This window comes from Protopterus annectens, chromosome 2.part0 (genome assembly GCF_019279795.1).
Source record: "Protopterus annectens isolate FY-2018-M chromosome 2.part0, PAN1.0, whole genome shotgun sequence".
Lineage (NCBI taxonomy): Eukaryota > Metazoa > Chordata > Ceratodontiformes > Protopteridae > Protopterus > Protopterus annectens.
Window position 1 is genome coordinate 1,366,345,846 of NC_056728.1, and position 16,736 is coordinate 1,366,362,581.

The 16,736-nt window shown below is 40.3% G+C and overlaps 1 protein-coding gene across 2 annotated transcripts in view; it reads right to left on the reverse strand.

Moving 5' to 3' along the window:
• The window catches only part of PDE5A (phosphodiesterase 5A), a 2,047,822-nt gene that overhangs the window by 807,631 nt on the left and 1,223,455 nt on the right, over positions 1-16,736 (reverse strand). For both annotated transcript variants that reach the window (XM_044061541.1, XM_044061540.1), the window contains exon 8: positions 4,455-4,563. In XM_044061541.1, the coding sequence (XP_043917476.1) occupies positions 4,455-4,563 (109 nt within the window). The remainder of the gene's footprint in view (positions 1-4,454; positions 4,564-16,736) is intronic.

Genomic DNA, 16,736 nt, shown 5'->3' on the forward strand with positions numbered 1-16,736 from the left:
AATTATATGAATTTTTACAATATTTAAACAACACTACGGATTTTTTGAAGTTTAAGATGGAACACTCAGAAGAAAAAATAGTGTTCTTAGATTTAATGCTATATAGGTCACAAGTTTTGTTTCATACCAGTGTTTATCAGAAGGAAGTACACTCGGGACGTTATTTGCACTTTAAAAGTATGCATGCACCACATGTTTTTAGGAGTGTAGTTACCTCTCAGTTTGGTAGAGTGAGTAAATTGAATACATAAAATATAAAATTCAACTTACAACTGGAAAATATGTACAAGGAATTTGTATCTAGTGGATATGATAGTAGGTTGCTAGCCGAGCTAAAAAATAAAACTATAGCTGATAGAAATACTACCCTTAAACCTATTTATTCAGAAGGAATTAGTATGACTGAGAGCAGGCAATGTAACACTAAAATTAGATTTGTTACTTCTTTTAATGCTAAAACACATCTGATTAAACAAGTCATACAGAAAAATTGGTTGATTCTTATGGCATGTATGAATGTTAAAAAAGTCTTAGATGACAGACCATAGTTCTCTTATAGAAATATGAAAACCCTAAAACAAAAACTTTGTTATAAGTATTTAAACTTTGTTTCTACTTCAGTGCCTGTTAAACCTGGCACATATAAATGCCTTAATTGCTCCTGCTGTCCCGATATTTTTGACCAAACCAGCCATCAGTTTAGGCATCCAGTAACAGATAAACTATATTCCTTTAGTTTAAAAGCCCTTTGTACTACTACTTCTGTTGTTTATATGGCTACTTGCTCCCAATGCCCATCGTTCTACATAGGAAAACTACAAGAAAACTTAAGGATAGGATAGTGGAGCATAGATCAGAAATTAGGAGAGCAGTGGCCACAAATGCACTATATAAGCATATATTAGAAAAAGGTACTCACCATAGATTTTTATTTAGGGTTATTCATATTGTTAAATCAACACCACGTGGAGGTGATATTAACAATCTACTTTAATTAAAGGAATATGAATGGATAGTTAGGCTAGCGGCAGATCGACCACCGGGACTTAATGATGTTATTACTTTAAAACCTGTTCTCAAACACTTACAACACACCAAACTTAAATAGTATTTTTATCATAAAGATTTTTAAATATGTTTTTTAACATGATTTTGTATTGTATATTTGTTTGTATGTCATATGACCAAGGGGCTGCTGGTCATGTGATAATGACCCTGTATAAATTCAGTATGCTATTCATTTGTAATTTGTAATGCACTGAGGAAGGGTTTTTATGCCTGAAAGCTTTGCTGTGTTTTATACAATGTTGAGGACCCATCGGTCTTTGATGATGGAGGTCCAGTTTTTTGCATGGTGGGCAAGTTTTCCTCCTAGGGGCACGAGCAATTGGGCAGAGGTGAGGAGTGGGGCTGACAAGTCATTGTGAATTCTTTACGTAAGGGGGTGGCTTAGCACTCCCTGTTTTAGAAGTGGAGGTACTCCATTGCTTAGATGTCTGCATATCCTGAGACTGTAATCTGGGGGGTCTGTTTCCCCTGGGTCTAGTTTGAGATGGCCTTGAGAAGGCTGGAAAGGACCAATATTTCGAGGGGAAATGCCTATTGAATCTGCAAAAAATCTTTGACTGTCTGCATAGACTTAGCTTTTTCTTCCATCTTTTTTAGAACCTCTTCTGCTTTGGTGCCAAACAAACTGTCTTTATTCAAAGGGGAGTCTATTAATTTTGATTTGACATGGTCTGGCAAGGTCTGTTCCTTAAGCCAAGCATGCCTTCTCAGTACAGAACCAGTGACTGCTGCCCTGCAAGATGCTTCTAGGGCGTCAAACCCACATTGTAAGGTATGCTTGCTGACTTGGTTTGCAAAATGCATAAGCTCCTGTAATTCTTTATTTTCTGCACACTCTGTAAAGGTAGATAATTTTTGCTTAATAAGTTCCATAATGTGTTGCTGGTATTTCAGCATGTGAAACTGGCAATTCAATGCCCTAATGGCTAGAGTTGCAGAGGTGTATACTTTTTTACCCCATCTGTCTAAAGCTTGGGAATCCCTGTCTGAAGGGGTGATATTCTTAGCTGTAGTTGCCTTTATACCTTTAGGCCCTTGGGAAATGACCTCTGGGTCAGCAGTAGGATTTTTGAAAAGAAATTTGTGAGAGTCAGGAACTCTGTAGTACCTGTCTGGTTTTGTTGGAGCAGGGGTAAAGTATCAGGAGTCAGACTGGATTCCATAAAGACATCATCCACAACATACAGAACAGGAGAGATAGCTAAGGGTCTATGTTGTGGCAAATCTAAAAATTCTCTGAGTCTCTTTTTGGACTGAGGATAATCTTGGCATTCCCAGTGGAAATGCTCTCTTAACGTATGAAGGGTTTCACCAAAAGAAAAATCCTTTGGAGAAGCAGAGGGAATGGATTCCTCTGCAATTGAATCCTCATACACAGATAAAGGCATGTCTTCATATTCAGAAACATCAAGAGTCGTTGGACTCTTGGTCAGTTAAAGCTGCTGGGGACAAGTCCCTTTTTCTCTTAGCAGAGGAAGGCTGGCTTCCCCTAATCAGCATGATCAGGTCTTCTGCCATTTTAAGCATTTGAGATTGTGGCAAGGAAGCAGGTGCTTGAGATTGGGTCGTCGTTTTTTTAGGCGTAGCTTGTACTCTTGGCCTTAGAAACTCAGTAGTTTTAGACAAAACTGAAGACGCGAAATAAGTCGTCGGTTTGTGTCGAGTATCGGTAATGCGAAGAACTTTCTTAGAAGCCGGTGCCTGCTCAGCGGCAACGGACCCATCCAAGGTAGAGACATCCACAGGTTCTGTAGTCAAAGAAGAGTCTCATCACATACCAGACTCCGAACGGGTCTCAGTAGCAGCCTGCAAATCCATCAAAGCGGGCATCAGAGGCTGCGAAAGCACCTCACTGAGTACCAGTGAACTGGTGACTAGCTTAACGGACGCATTGTCAGCAGTTTTGGACCTGTGCGGTCTGTCTCTATCTTTAGCCTTACTTTTTTTGGAAGATCGGTAGTCGGATGGCTTACCGAAGCCATTTTGGAATACGGAGATCGAGAGTGAAAGTATTTAGCGACAATAAGGGCCGATGATGTATAGTTTGGGTGTTGAATAAAGCACAAAACTGACAGTGAGGAACGTCGTGGTCTGGGCCTAAACAGTTAACATAGTAAGAATGGAAATCTCCGTGTAGTATTTGCTTTCCAAAGGCGTGAGAATTATTAACTTTTTCTGACATTGGTTAGAGCAAGAAAAAAGGATCCCCAATGGGGTACTTAGCTTTAGAAGACTTCAGGATGATTCAATTCAGAAACGAAAACTCAGGTAGCGGCCCACCAGCACTCGTGCGAACTGCTTCCGCTTTGGGCTCCTCGGCAAGAAAGTCTGATGTAATGGCGTCGGCTGCCTGTTTTTATACCCCTGATGACCTGACATCAGTCCTGGAGCAACAGCAACTGACGCAGAAATACCAGGTCTCTGGTATTCGGGCCAACTGAGGGCTACTTGCAGGCAGATAACCCAGGTGTTATGACTGCAACAGTGAAACACGAAGAACATCTACACATGCTCGTATGCAGTTGCAAAGTTAATGAATATACAGTTACAGTTCCTGAAACATCACACATGAGAAAAAAAAAGCTTTGATTAAAAAGTAATCAAAAGGTACTATATGAAGAAAACTGGGAGGGAAATCTGCAGAGACTGATACCTTTGCTGCAACAATATTTGTCCATCTTGCAGTGGATGCAGAATGATTTTACTTATCCATCAATAAATTACCAATACAGCAGACAGCACCAGCTATTGCTATTTTTTGTCATAACTCAGTAGGAAGGGGAGACAAGGAAATAAAAAAGTTATTTTTTAACAGGCTAAACTTAATCCATCAAGCACTGTTTCAAAAGCCGGGTTCTGTATGCTGTGCAGCGTAACACAGCAAGACTTACTACTTCATTCATCTTTGTAAGTTCAACATCTATGCTACTGTACATTTTATGAATATGTGATTTAGAATGCCAAATTTAATGGGCAGTGCTATGTTTATAACCATGCAGTTATCAATTGAGAATGGGGTTACAGTCTAGTGTTATTCCTGTGCAAAAAGTAGCTTTTTACTTCTGCTTTTCCTCTTCACAAAAGTGACAGCTTCAGTGTGTACTCTTTACTTTTCAAGCTTTTAGTACTGCCAGTACTGGATTCTTTAATAACTATAGTGAAAGTTCTCAGATTTACATCAAGAAGGGATGACATCTTGTACCTAAGGGAAAAGGCTAGAACAAATAACCCTCTTTCATGGGGAATTAATTCATACAATTTGAGATTTTTTTTCTTAAAAGGAAGCTTTGAAAACCACAGCTTATGAAACTGGACACACTTTTCCAATACATCAGGTGTTAGAAATGTTTCCTTGTTATTTCTGAGCAGAACACATGTTTACTTACTGTCCAGGGAAATCTGGTATCTTTGCAGACATCTGAAATATTGAGAGGTTCCATGGTGTTTTTCACATACTGGGCATACATATAGTTGACTTTGTTGACATCATAGTCCCTGTTGAAACAGACAACAACATATCCTTACTGGCAAAAACTAACTTGAAATTGTAATTTAATTTTCCATAAATCCTCAGTTTCTTGGAGTTCTAGATACTCTTTGTAGGCCTGTCTGGGAACAAGTGAAACAGCTAAAACCTTGGTGCTGTTCCCTGACTTGTACAGTCCCTTATTACTAAAACACAAGTTTTGGCATTTGAGGGTGAATTGGTGACACACCACTTCACCATTTACAAATGTGCTGTAACAGAGGTATGTTCTAGGAGGTAAAGAGACATCACCTGGATTAATTAACCTGCCTGTTTAAGCTATCAGAGTCTTTCATACAAGAAATTATTCCAAGTGGATCCATACAAATCTACTATTACACGTCACCGGATTTGACTGAAGAGGTAAAATGAAGGGTGAATGTAAGGGACAAAGAACATAATAAAAGAAGAGCAAACACACACATTCAGCAAAGTTATAAATTATAAAACCCCCAAAGGAAGACATGCCATATGAATAGTATTACAACATATACTGAGTACATTATTCTGCTATCATAATCTTGAGCATGTACTGTCCTAAGCTGAAAGACTGTTTTTTAACTGTTAAAGACTTAATTCATATCTGCTGAAATGTTTTAATTCAATTAGTGTCAAACAGCATCCCAACGTCAAAAAAATGACAATATGAAAAGCAAGACTGGATTTTCCAGAACAACAAATGGATGCAACAGCTAATCTCATTATCACTACCTAAACTGCAATAATAAATTCTTAGTTTTCCAACGCTACCTCCGCACAGATATACGCATGGATGTGCTGATATTCATAAACAAAGCTCCCACGGAAATTATTTCTAGCAAAGGAAGGAAACACAGTCAGACATTTCATTTGATCAGATGGTACCTTTTGACTACCCATTTAGATTATAACTGATCTACAGAGATCCTTCACATCCCAGTGCATGTGTTTATATTCCATGAATTTATCACTAAACATGCTTGACATCTGCTCTTTTTTCTACTCTCTCTGGAGTCTGTCCCATACCCCACAACTGTTTAAGTGGTGATGGATTTCTTGATGTCCTTCCACATCATCTGTTTTCACTGTGTAAAACCTGATTCTGGCATTTTAATGCAAACTCAATGTTATTTAGTGCTTCCATTAGGACATACTGCACCCTGACGTCTGTGCTGACCTACAGCATACTGAATGGACAATACACCTTGGGAGAAATCTCATGTGTAAATGGTATGGTAGCATAGAAATACCGCCTCCCTCTCCTTTTGCTACTGATATTTCTCTTGTGTATGATGGGGTAATCACTAACCTTACTCACGACTGCCATACTGTCCTGTCATGGCACACGTTCTTGCTCAGTGACTTAGAGGACCCTCCCCCCTTTTGATAACTGCTAGTAGAGTTCCTGTGCCACAACTCTGACTTTTTATTACTATTTCAGCACTGATGTATGGAATGCAGTTAATACTGCTTCAGGTTTTACCAGTGATTCCATTATGTTAAAAAGAGTAAAATAATGCAATGCTTTTTTGACTGTACCCCCCCCGAGTATAATGCTTAACATCTAAGAGTTAATAAATGAGATTAGTAGAGACAGTAGGATCCATTGTTCTTAATTTATTTTAATTCATGCTGATTACTATTTATTTATTATTTATTTTATTTTACATTTGTTAACCGTGAAATTCCGACTGGACCGGGTCCATTTTCAGCGGAGGCCCAGGGAGAAAAGCACTGACATTGTTATACAAATACAGTACATCCAGCATAATACACAAAACTAACTTCTAACAAGAGTTAAAATCCTTGCGTTTAGATGATAAACTTGAAAGGAAGTTGACACTTAACAGGGGACTGCAGACTGAAGCTAAACATGTGGGTGGGGATAAGGAAGGATATGCTCACTTGAAAAGACTATGTGTACTAATGCTTAAAAGGCTTACTATGTACATAATATATACCAACTCATTTTTGTACTTTCATGTTGGCTAATTTGAAGAGATAATTTTTCAGAGTCTACCTTAAGACGGGAATATTTATAGGACACCTAAATAAGAAAATAGACAAGGGAAAACAGTTAATAAAAAGGCAGATGTGAGAAACGTAAGTAATATGCAGGAATGGTACTTAAAAATATCAGGAAACTGGCTACTGTTTTTCAAGCACAGTCAATCACAGTTGATAGGAAAAAGGTGTTTTATAAAATATTTTAAAACATGGTAAAAACAGGCAGAACACATTCTGAAATTTAGGGAAGCATGGACATGTTGGTAAGGAGGTTAAGACTTCCTGTAACAGAGGTTGATGGTGGGAATCACAGTGTTGCTTTATCAAGAGAAAACTGACAGAATATCTTAATTGACATATAAAAATTATGAATTACTACTAACAGATAAACCTTTTCTTAGCTACTAAATGTGCTCATTTATACAAAGGGTGGTATTAAGCAATTTGGTGACAGGATCTAGGATTTGAGTCATTATTAACAACTGAAAATACTCTGAATAAACTAATATTGTCATGGGATCTACCACCTTGTACCAGAAGTAAAATCTACCTGTTGAACAGCAGACATATCTTGATAAATCTCTATGAGAATGAACATAGGGAATTATGATCAGGTCTGTGATCATAACCAGCTTAAGTGTTTGAGACTCTTGAGGTAATTCCAAACTGAACACTTAATAAGGGTTATGATCTAAAACACAATCATAATTATTTTTATTGCATGGAGCATTGTTTGCTCTATGTACTACTAGTCACAGGAAAATAAGAAAGGTGTAGGAGCTCAATGTGTTTTGCCAACTTTGAAAGCCGATAAAGCACTCAACATCAGCAAGCACTGTCAAACAGACGCCAGCATACTTCTCAACTTCGTTGCTTAATAATTCTGGACAAATCCAAAAATAACTGGGGGGGCAAGGTATCGAAATCAGGAACAATATTTAAGTATTGCTCTAGTTCACAAGATATTAGAACAACAGGCATTGCATCAACATGCATTTTCTGAACAATACAACATGCATTTTCTGAATAATACATGTAACTCTATTGTCTTGCATTATTAACTGAATGCAATCCTCAGTGATTTATTTACCAGAAATTCAAACTTTTTTTAAGGGTCAGAGCAAGAACATGAAGCAAAATCAGGGGCATTCTGCACACTAAGGAAGAGTAGAGAAGTACAGCAGAAGAAACCAAAGTGTGTTTGTAGCAGAAGGTAAAACAGCTATTAAAAGATGGTAGTTCATTCTGCCTCACTTTTTTGTTAATAAGCATGGCGGAGTGAAGTTCTAACACCTTTTAAACTATTTTACCTTCTGCCAATGTTATTTTCTGGCTGGCACTGCCCTCTTAGTCTCTAGTGTGACATTAGCTCTTAACAGTGCTTAGGGTGTCCTTAACAAGGTTTTGTTAAGCACTATTATATGTTGCTAAGACTGGATCTTGAACTAGGGAAGTGCTTAACGGGCTTATCTTTTCCCGATGTCAGTGTATAATACTGTTTTTTTGGCCTCAGATAATCTTCATTTTAAAGAATGGACTTATGGCCTGTGCTTTCCTTTTGCAGTTTTCTGACTGCATTCTTCATCTTCTACTTTATTTTAATCAACAAAAATCATATGTAGATTAAGTAGGGGTCTGTGGGGGCAGGGGTTAATGGCAAAGCTCATGGCCAATTTTGAAGCATCTTACGCTTATCTTGAAAGGAGGAAGCTTTTATTTATTTTCTCATAAATAATGCTTTCAGAAATAAAATTAAATTGTGCAAGAGAAAAGAGGCTGACTGTATGTGAAATGGAAATATGTCACACTTAGAGAAAAAGCATAAAACTTTCAATATTAGAAATTAGAATGTAGTATGATCAATAATTCATCAATAAAAAAATCACTTTACATCTGTTTGCGGACAACATTTTTTCAGGACTTAGCTTGAAACATATCAGTACAGATAGAGCCTGTCCCTGTACTAATGGTGTTCAACTTATCATCTTCTACTTTTAATAGATGATTAGGACCAGATGTGACTGCTGAATGAATGCATAGATTTCAAAACAGTGTAGTAAGCTAAGGTAACATATATTGACAGAGCATAATCTAGTGCCTTGACTGCACTGCAGAATGCTTCTCTTGCTGCTTGATTTGCATACTTGATATTATAGTGCATTTACTTCAGCTATAGTAAAATGAGACAAAATAAAATCCGTTCCACTTCTTGACAGCAAACTTATTCTGTGTCTGGCACCTTGTTTTAGTTAACTCAAGTACTTCACTTACAACATTAAAAAAAAAATGATCAGAAACTGTTTAATGCAATAGTAGTTGAGCTGCTACCATGTCACCCTCACCATCCGGATCAAGAATGTATACAAAATTGTATGTAAGATAACTTTTCTAAACAATGTTTACTGAATGCAACTTAACCAGAAATATTAGTAGAAGTGGAAATCAGAATTTACTGACATACTTTTATATCTGACCAATAATCCATCTGATGAAGTGTTACAAACGAAAGCGCAGTGACGACACAGCATTTATGTGTTATTTTTATTTTTACTTACTGAGTCAATAAATCTTCCTGGAATCTGGTCCGGTGTGGCTTGGTGCTTGTGCTTTTGGATAATTTTATATGTGTGTGTGTGAGGGGGTCAGACCCTTTATTTCCAATTTAGATGGCTTTGCTCTCTGTACCCTACTGTTTATGTTTACCAGTCTGATTTCACTGCATGTTGGGGAAAAGGGACACCTTCCATATTTCAATACTTAAATGAGGTTCATATACAACAGTCAAGCAATTGTGTTTGAGTAAATAACCCAATCTGTGATGTCATTGTTACCATTTATCTGGGAAATCCTGATTTTTGACAGAATGATTACCCCCAACTTTAATTAAATCCTTTGTAATTATCTGCATTGCCTCAGCATTGTGCAGACTTCTTTAGTTAAGTCTCGTGTTGTAGCTGATAATTCATTAACTTATCACTTCTCTAATGCCACTAACAAGTATATTTGATGTCAGGCCATTTTCAAAGGGAAGTAGTATTACTGCCATTTGTAGGACCAGAAATCCCAGTAAGAAGATGCATGTACTCTGAAGTTGAGTCCTGTTCTGGAATACATTAGTATGTATGATAGTAATTTTAACAGATTGTACACACATGGTCTGATCTCTGTGAACATTACTAATGCATACAGTGTTAATAACAGACACATCAATGTGCAAAGTGCAGGGGACAGAATGGGGATCTCTTCTTGGATAGATGTGAATTGTTCTACATTTTTAAATTAAGTAGTTAGTCCAACGTTTAGCTTAACAATTCGATGAACATTATACAAGCATTTTTGTCTACACATTAATCAAATATCATGAATTTAATAAAGTATATATGATTAATTATATTTTATTCACCCTTTAATTTTATGATAATTGTTAATGCTTGCTTCTTGTTTTATTTTTTAGTATATTTTTCTCTCAGTTAATTCAGGCCACTTCTGTCCTCCTTCCTATTCCCATTAACCACACCACACCCTCTCTCTCCCCAGTGGAGTTGTACTTTTTATTTTTTACTTTTATAATGTCTATTTTTAAAAGACATCAGGGAAAAGGGCCAAAAAGTACAGTTTTGTACCTACCATAAATGTAGATGTCCGAGAGGTATGCATCTGCAGTCCTAACATATGGGTTGTCCTGCCTCAGGCAGCCCTTCGGTCGGCCGGATTCCAAAGTCTGGGTCTGGCCTCGGCTGATGTCGCACTTCACCCGACGTCATAGCTGCTGTGAATTGGGTATAAAGGCATCAGCCGACACCATTTTCCTCAGTGTTTCTTGCCCCAGATGCCAGGTGCCCTCTAGGAAGGCTAAATTTGGATAAATGCAAATGATTCCAAACAGTAGAGAGCAAACAGAAATAACATGTATATACATATATACAAACAAATACACCATAATAGATTCCCCCAGCTAGCTACAAGATGGGCAAATACCCTAGGAGTACCACAGAGGGGAAGGAGGGAGGGTAATCCTGACTGCAGATGCATACCTCTCGGACATCTACATTTATGGTAGGTACAAAACTGTACTATGTCCTTCAAGGATGCATCTGCAGTCCTAACATATGGGTAGAATACCATAGCCAAACTGGGGAAGGAGGCACTAAAATGATTATGGTGTAGTTAAGATCCCTTGCAAAACAGCAGTTGCAAAACCTGCTCGGGATCTGGAGTATAAAGGTAGATTATAATGCTTGGCAAATGTATGCACGGAGCTCCAAGTAGCAGCCTCTAGAATGTCTTTGGTAGCCACTCCTCGTAAGAAAGCTGTAGTAGTGGCTGTAGCTCTTGTGGAGTGAGATCTGATGTTTTCTGGAGTTGTCTTTCCATGAAAAGAGTAACAAAATCTAATGCAATTTCCTATCCATTTTGAGATTGTCTGTTTTGAAATTGCTTTTCCTTCCATTCCTGTTGCAAATGCTACCAGAAGCTGGTCAGTTTTTCTGTTGTTCTTGGTTCTGTCCAGATAGTAGCGCAATTGCCTGTGCACATCCAAGGTATGTAGTAGTCTTTCCCCTCTGTTCTGTGGGTTGGGGAAGAATGTTTGTAGGTGTATTGCTTGGTTCAAAGATACCCTGGAGACCACCTTTGGCATAAAAGTAGGGTTGGTTCTCAAGGATACTCTATCCTGATGGAAGATAAGGAAGGGCTGCACTGCCATTAATGCCTGTAATTCAGAAACCCTTCTTGCTGAAGTGATTGCAAGCAGGAAAGCAGTTTTCCAAGATAAGAACTGTAACTCTGCTGTTGCTGCTGGTTCAAAGGGGAAGTGTTAACTCAGGACAAAGTTGAGGTCCCATGTAGGCAAAGGTGGCTTCCTTGGAGGCTTTACATTTTTAATTCCTCTCAGAAACTGCCTGAGTAGAGGATGAGAGAAGACTGGAGGATCCATGTTGTATTTTGCTGAAATTGCTGATGCATGAATCTTAATGGAGGAGTAAGACAGGCCATTGTGGAAGAGGTCTGCTAAGTATTCCAGGATGTTAGCTATGTTTGGTAATGATACACTTTCTCCTTTTGCTGCACTCCAAATGAGGTATCTTTTCCATTTGGCTGAGTAAGCCTTTCTTGTGGAGGGTCTGGGAGCCTCCAGTATAATGTCTTTAACCCTCTGGGATAATTCTGGGTTATTTTGTTTTATATAATATTCCAGGCAGCCAGCTGTAGTGTTTTCAAGTTTGGATGTAGGATCTTGAAGTTGTTCTGTGTTAGCAGTAAAGGAACTAGAGGTAGGGGCCATGCGTGTGTCCGAGCCATACTCTTCAGTAGCGGGTACCAATGCTGCCTCGGCCAGTCTGGAGCTATCAGGATGATCCTTGGGCGATCTTCTTTGATCTTCAGTAGCACTTTGTGCATCAAAGGAAGAGGTGGGAATGCATATGCTGTCAGGTTTTCCCAACTGAAGGAGAGGGAGTCCACTTTCCAAGCTAGTGGGTGGGATGTCCTTGTGCAGAATTTCCTCAATTGGTGGTTGTGTGGGGATGCGAACAGGTCTATTTCTGGTAGTCCTCATTTCTTTGTAATGGATTTGAAGATGTCTGGATGCAGCATCCATTCGTGGGCATCCGTGGTAGTTCTGCTTAAAGTGTCTGCTAGAATATTTTCTTTTCCTGGCACAAATATGGCCTGGAGCTGAATGTTGAGGTTCAGGGCTACATTCCACAGGTCCATTGCCATCTGGCATAGAGGATATGAATGTGTGCCTCCTTGTTTGTTGATATACCACATGACTGTGGTGTTGTCCGTCCTTATCAGCAAATGACCCTGTTGAAGAAACGGTCTGAATGTCTGGATTGCCTGTTTCACTGCCAGCATCTCTTTTTGATTTATGTGTAGGTTCAGCTGGTCTTGTGTCCATAGGCCTTGTATACATTTGTCCACCATGTGTGTCCCCCAGCCTAGGTCCGAGGCGTCCGTGGTGATAGTCTGGCTTGGGTGCGGTTTGTGGAAGGGCAGTTCAAGTTCTGTTCAACAGACAGGCCTGAGCCCACCACAGGAATTCTTGCTTCAGGCATGGGATTATTGGAATCTGAACTTCTAGGCTGTGTTTGTGTTGAGACCATATATTCCTTAGGTACCATTGCAACTTCCTCATATGCAGCCTGGCATGTGGAACCAATATTATGCAGGATGCCATGTAACCCAGGGCTTGCAGGACTTTCCTTGCTGTAAGCTGGTTCTGTGTTCTCAATGCCCTGAAATAGAGTGGTAGTTGCTTTTGTTTTTCTGCTGTGAGAAATGCCATCTGATTTGAAGTGTCCAATTCTGCACCCAAGAATGTTATCCTCTGGGATGGTAACAGTCTTGACTTTTTCATGTTGACTGTGTATCCCAGGGCTTGCAGTAGTTGTATAACCTTTTCCAAATCTTGTGTTAATTTGGTCTTGTTGTCCGCTTGTACCAGGCAGTCATCCAGGTATGGATAAATCTGAATTCCCTGAAGCCTGCAATGAGCAATTACTGATGCCAGGCATTTCGTGAATACTCTGGGCGCAGTAGATAAGCCAAAGGGCAATGCTGAGAATTGATAATGCTCTGATCCTGCAAGAAATCTGAGGTATCTTCTGCAATCTGGTCATATAGGGACGTGCAGGTATGCCTCCTTGAGATCTAGAGTTACCAGCCAAGACTCCTTGCCCAGCATGGGAAGAAGTTGCTGTAGGGTCAGCATTTTGAATTTTGGAACAATGAGATATGTGTTCAAAGCGGACAGGTCGAGAATAGGCCTCCATTGGTTTTCTTTTCTTGGTACCAGGAAAAGTCTGGAGTAAAATCCTTGCCCTTGCTCCATTGGTGGTACCTTTTCTATAGCTCTCATTCTTAGTAAGTTGTTGATTTGTCCTAGAGCGTTTGTTTTTTGGTTTGGTGGTCGGTTTGGCATTCCTCTCCTTTTTGGTAGAGTGTGAAAGTGAAACCTGTAGCCTTTGTCTATTGTCTGTAAAATCCATTTGTCTCCGGTAATGTAATGCCAGTTCACGGAAAATAAGGCTAGCTTTCCGCCTAAGGGTGCTTCCAATTGTTCCCTGGTAGGCGGTATCAGAGCCAAGTCATTGTGTCTGTCCTGTTGAAGTGGTAGTAGCTGGATCTGTGGCAGTACTTCTCTGGTTGTTAGGCTGCCACTGACGTCCCCTGTAGGCCCCTCTGGATTGACCTCTGCCTCTTGGGCGCCTATTTCGGCCTCTCTGTGCTCTGGAGGTGTCTGGAAAGGACCAAGTCTTCGTAGGCCAATTTCTACTAAACCTCGGAGGTTGGACCTGTAAGAAATCCTTGACTGTTTGAACAGATTTTGCTTTTTCTTCCACCTTCTTTAGCACTTGCTGTGCAGGGGAGCCAAACAAACTTTGTTTCTCCATGGGAGCATCTAGGAGCCTTGACTTGACATGGTCTGGTAAGGTTTGCTCTTTTAACCATGCATGCCTTCTGATCACGGTTCCAGTCATGGCTGACCTAAAGGAAGCCTCCAGTGCATCATAGCCGCATTTTAAGGAATGATTACTGACCTGCTGGGTGTTGTGTACCAAATCCTGAACGGACTTACGGTCTATAGGTTCAGGAGAGGACAGTTTTTGTTTAGCTGGTCTAACAAAAATTCTGATACTGGATCATGTGGAATTGGCAGTTTAAGGCCCTAGCCGAAGAGGAGCAGAAGTGTAAACTTTTTACCCCATCTCTCTAATGCTCTAGATTCTCTTTCAGGGGAGGGTTTTGGCAGAGGCAGCTGCTACAGCTTTGGGGCCCTGAGAAATGGTTTCAGGATCTGCAATAGGAGCCTTATACAAGTGAAAGTGTGTGTCCGGGACCCTGTAATATCTGTCGGGTTTGGCAGGGCCGGGGAAGAGAGTCAGGAGCAGTGCAGGCATCATTAAATGCATTATCCACAACTGTTAGTACTGGAGGAATGGCTAAAGGCCTATGCTGTGGTAAATGTAAAAAGGTCCTAAGCCTTTTCCTTGAATCTGAGAAATCCTGGCCCTGCCATTGAAAATGCTCTCTCATAGCATGTAAGGTTTCCCCAAAAGAAAATTCCTCAGGAGGAGAGGCAGAAGGGATGGAGTCTTCTGCATCAGAATCCTCATATGGAGAATAAGGGCCTTCTGGAGGATTTGAATTTTCTGACTCATCCGAGGAGTAGTCAGTGGATACTGGATCGGGGCTCTGCTCTAGGCCTTTTCTCTGGAGGGGGTTGAGAGGCCCTGTCTGGGTGAGGTTGGGATCCCCTGATCAAGGAAATGAGATCCTCAGCCAGGCTAAGCATTTGGGAACTAGAAGTAGGCCTGTGTGGGGCTTTAGCAGGCAGGGCCTTAGAAGATTTAGCTGCTTTAGCCCTAGAAAAAGCCTTGATGGACATAGATGCAGGGGCCTAGCAGCTCCGTGCAGGAGTAGATATGTCTAAAGGAATAGTATCTGATAAATCCTGGGTGCCTGCTACAGCAGGAGAAATTTCGGTAGCAGATTCAGCCATGCTGTGTGAGGCCTCGGCTGTCGGAGGTATGCTTTCGGCCGAAGGAAGAACCGAGGACTCGGTTTCAGCCGAAAACGAGCCACTCGTGGTAGGCTAAACCGTGGTTTCGGCCGAAACCGCGGACCGCGAGTGTCGGTCCTTTTCCTTACGCTTTTTAGCTAATTGCGAAGTCGGAGTCTCCAACGGCATTTTGTAAGCAAAAGCGGGACCAAAAAACTCCTCCGCAAACTCCGACCGACGTCTAAGTGTCCGTCGGTTGAAGGAAGCACAGGCTAGACAAGCTGATACGTCGTGGTCTGGGCCTAAGCAAGGAAGGCAGTAAGAGTGGAAATCCTTATGAGGTATTTGTTTCCCACAAGTTAAACAATTATTTACTTTTTCTGACATCGGCTGAGGCAAGAAAGAGTCCCCAACAGGGTACTTAGCTTTTTAGAAGTCTTCGGTAGTAGAAATCTCTGGATCTGACCGACCAGCACTTGCAAACAGCTTCTGCTTGCACCGCTGCAAGAAAGACTGAGGAAAATGGCGTCGGCTGATGCCTTTATACCCAATTCACAGCAGCTATGACGTCGGGTGAAGTGCGACATCAGCCGAGGCCAGACCCAGACTTTGGAATCCGGCCGACCGAAGGGCTGCCTGAGGCAGGACAACCCATATGTTAGGACTGCAGATGCATCCTTGAAGGACATCTGCAGACCCATTATTTAAAGCCAGGAGAGGGACTTCTAACCTTATCACTTCATGGCAGCTTGTAGTACATGGTTTAATTCTCCAAATGCTTAGTTTTTTGTATGCCTTGATGGGAATGGACCCCATTCCTAAATCAGGGTATAAAGTTCATGAAATCAGTTTGGCTTCAGTCTTTCATATTTGGTTTGAGTGCTCTTCTCAGCACCCACAGCGTACCCAGAATTGTCTCTTTTTGCATTTCATAAGGGGTTACTTTTATCAATAACATATTTACATATGTTTGAATATTCTTTTTATTAGCTCACTTGCTCCTACTACAATTGGAACTACCATTGCTCTAGTTTCTGATTGCAAGTCTTGGTATTTTACAAATTTATGTCTTTCAGTTAGTAAGACACTGTAGTTACTAGATGTAGCAATAACAATAACCAGTACTATTTCTGTCTTTTTCTCTTGAACAACAATATATGATCTATTTGCTTCTATCTTCTTAGCTGCTGATAGGGGATGATCCCAAGTAATCACTGCTTTGTTATTTTCAGCCTTTGCAGTTCATATTTCCGGTGTCTCACAGCTCCCTCTAGGTTGTAATGTTTACAAAGTCTTCAGTGTAACAACCTTGTCACATTGTTATGTCTTTCATTACACAAACCTTCAGCCACAAGTGCATCTCAACCTGCAACAAGATGTGTAACTGTTTCTAGTTCTGCACTGCAAAACCTATATTTGTCTGTATCTCCTACGCCCCTCTATGGATTGTGTGAACTATGTAATATGTAATCCACTATCTTGGGCTGCCAATATTGACTTTTCATCTTTTGGTTTAAATTCACCTTGCCTTAGCCATTCCATTCGTACATCAACTCTTGGTTAACAAGCGGTTGTTCCAGAAGATCTCTATATGTCTTGGTTTTTCCATTTATCTTATTTTTTTTTCTGATCCTATTCTTTCCACTCTTG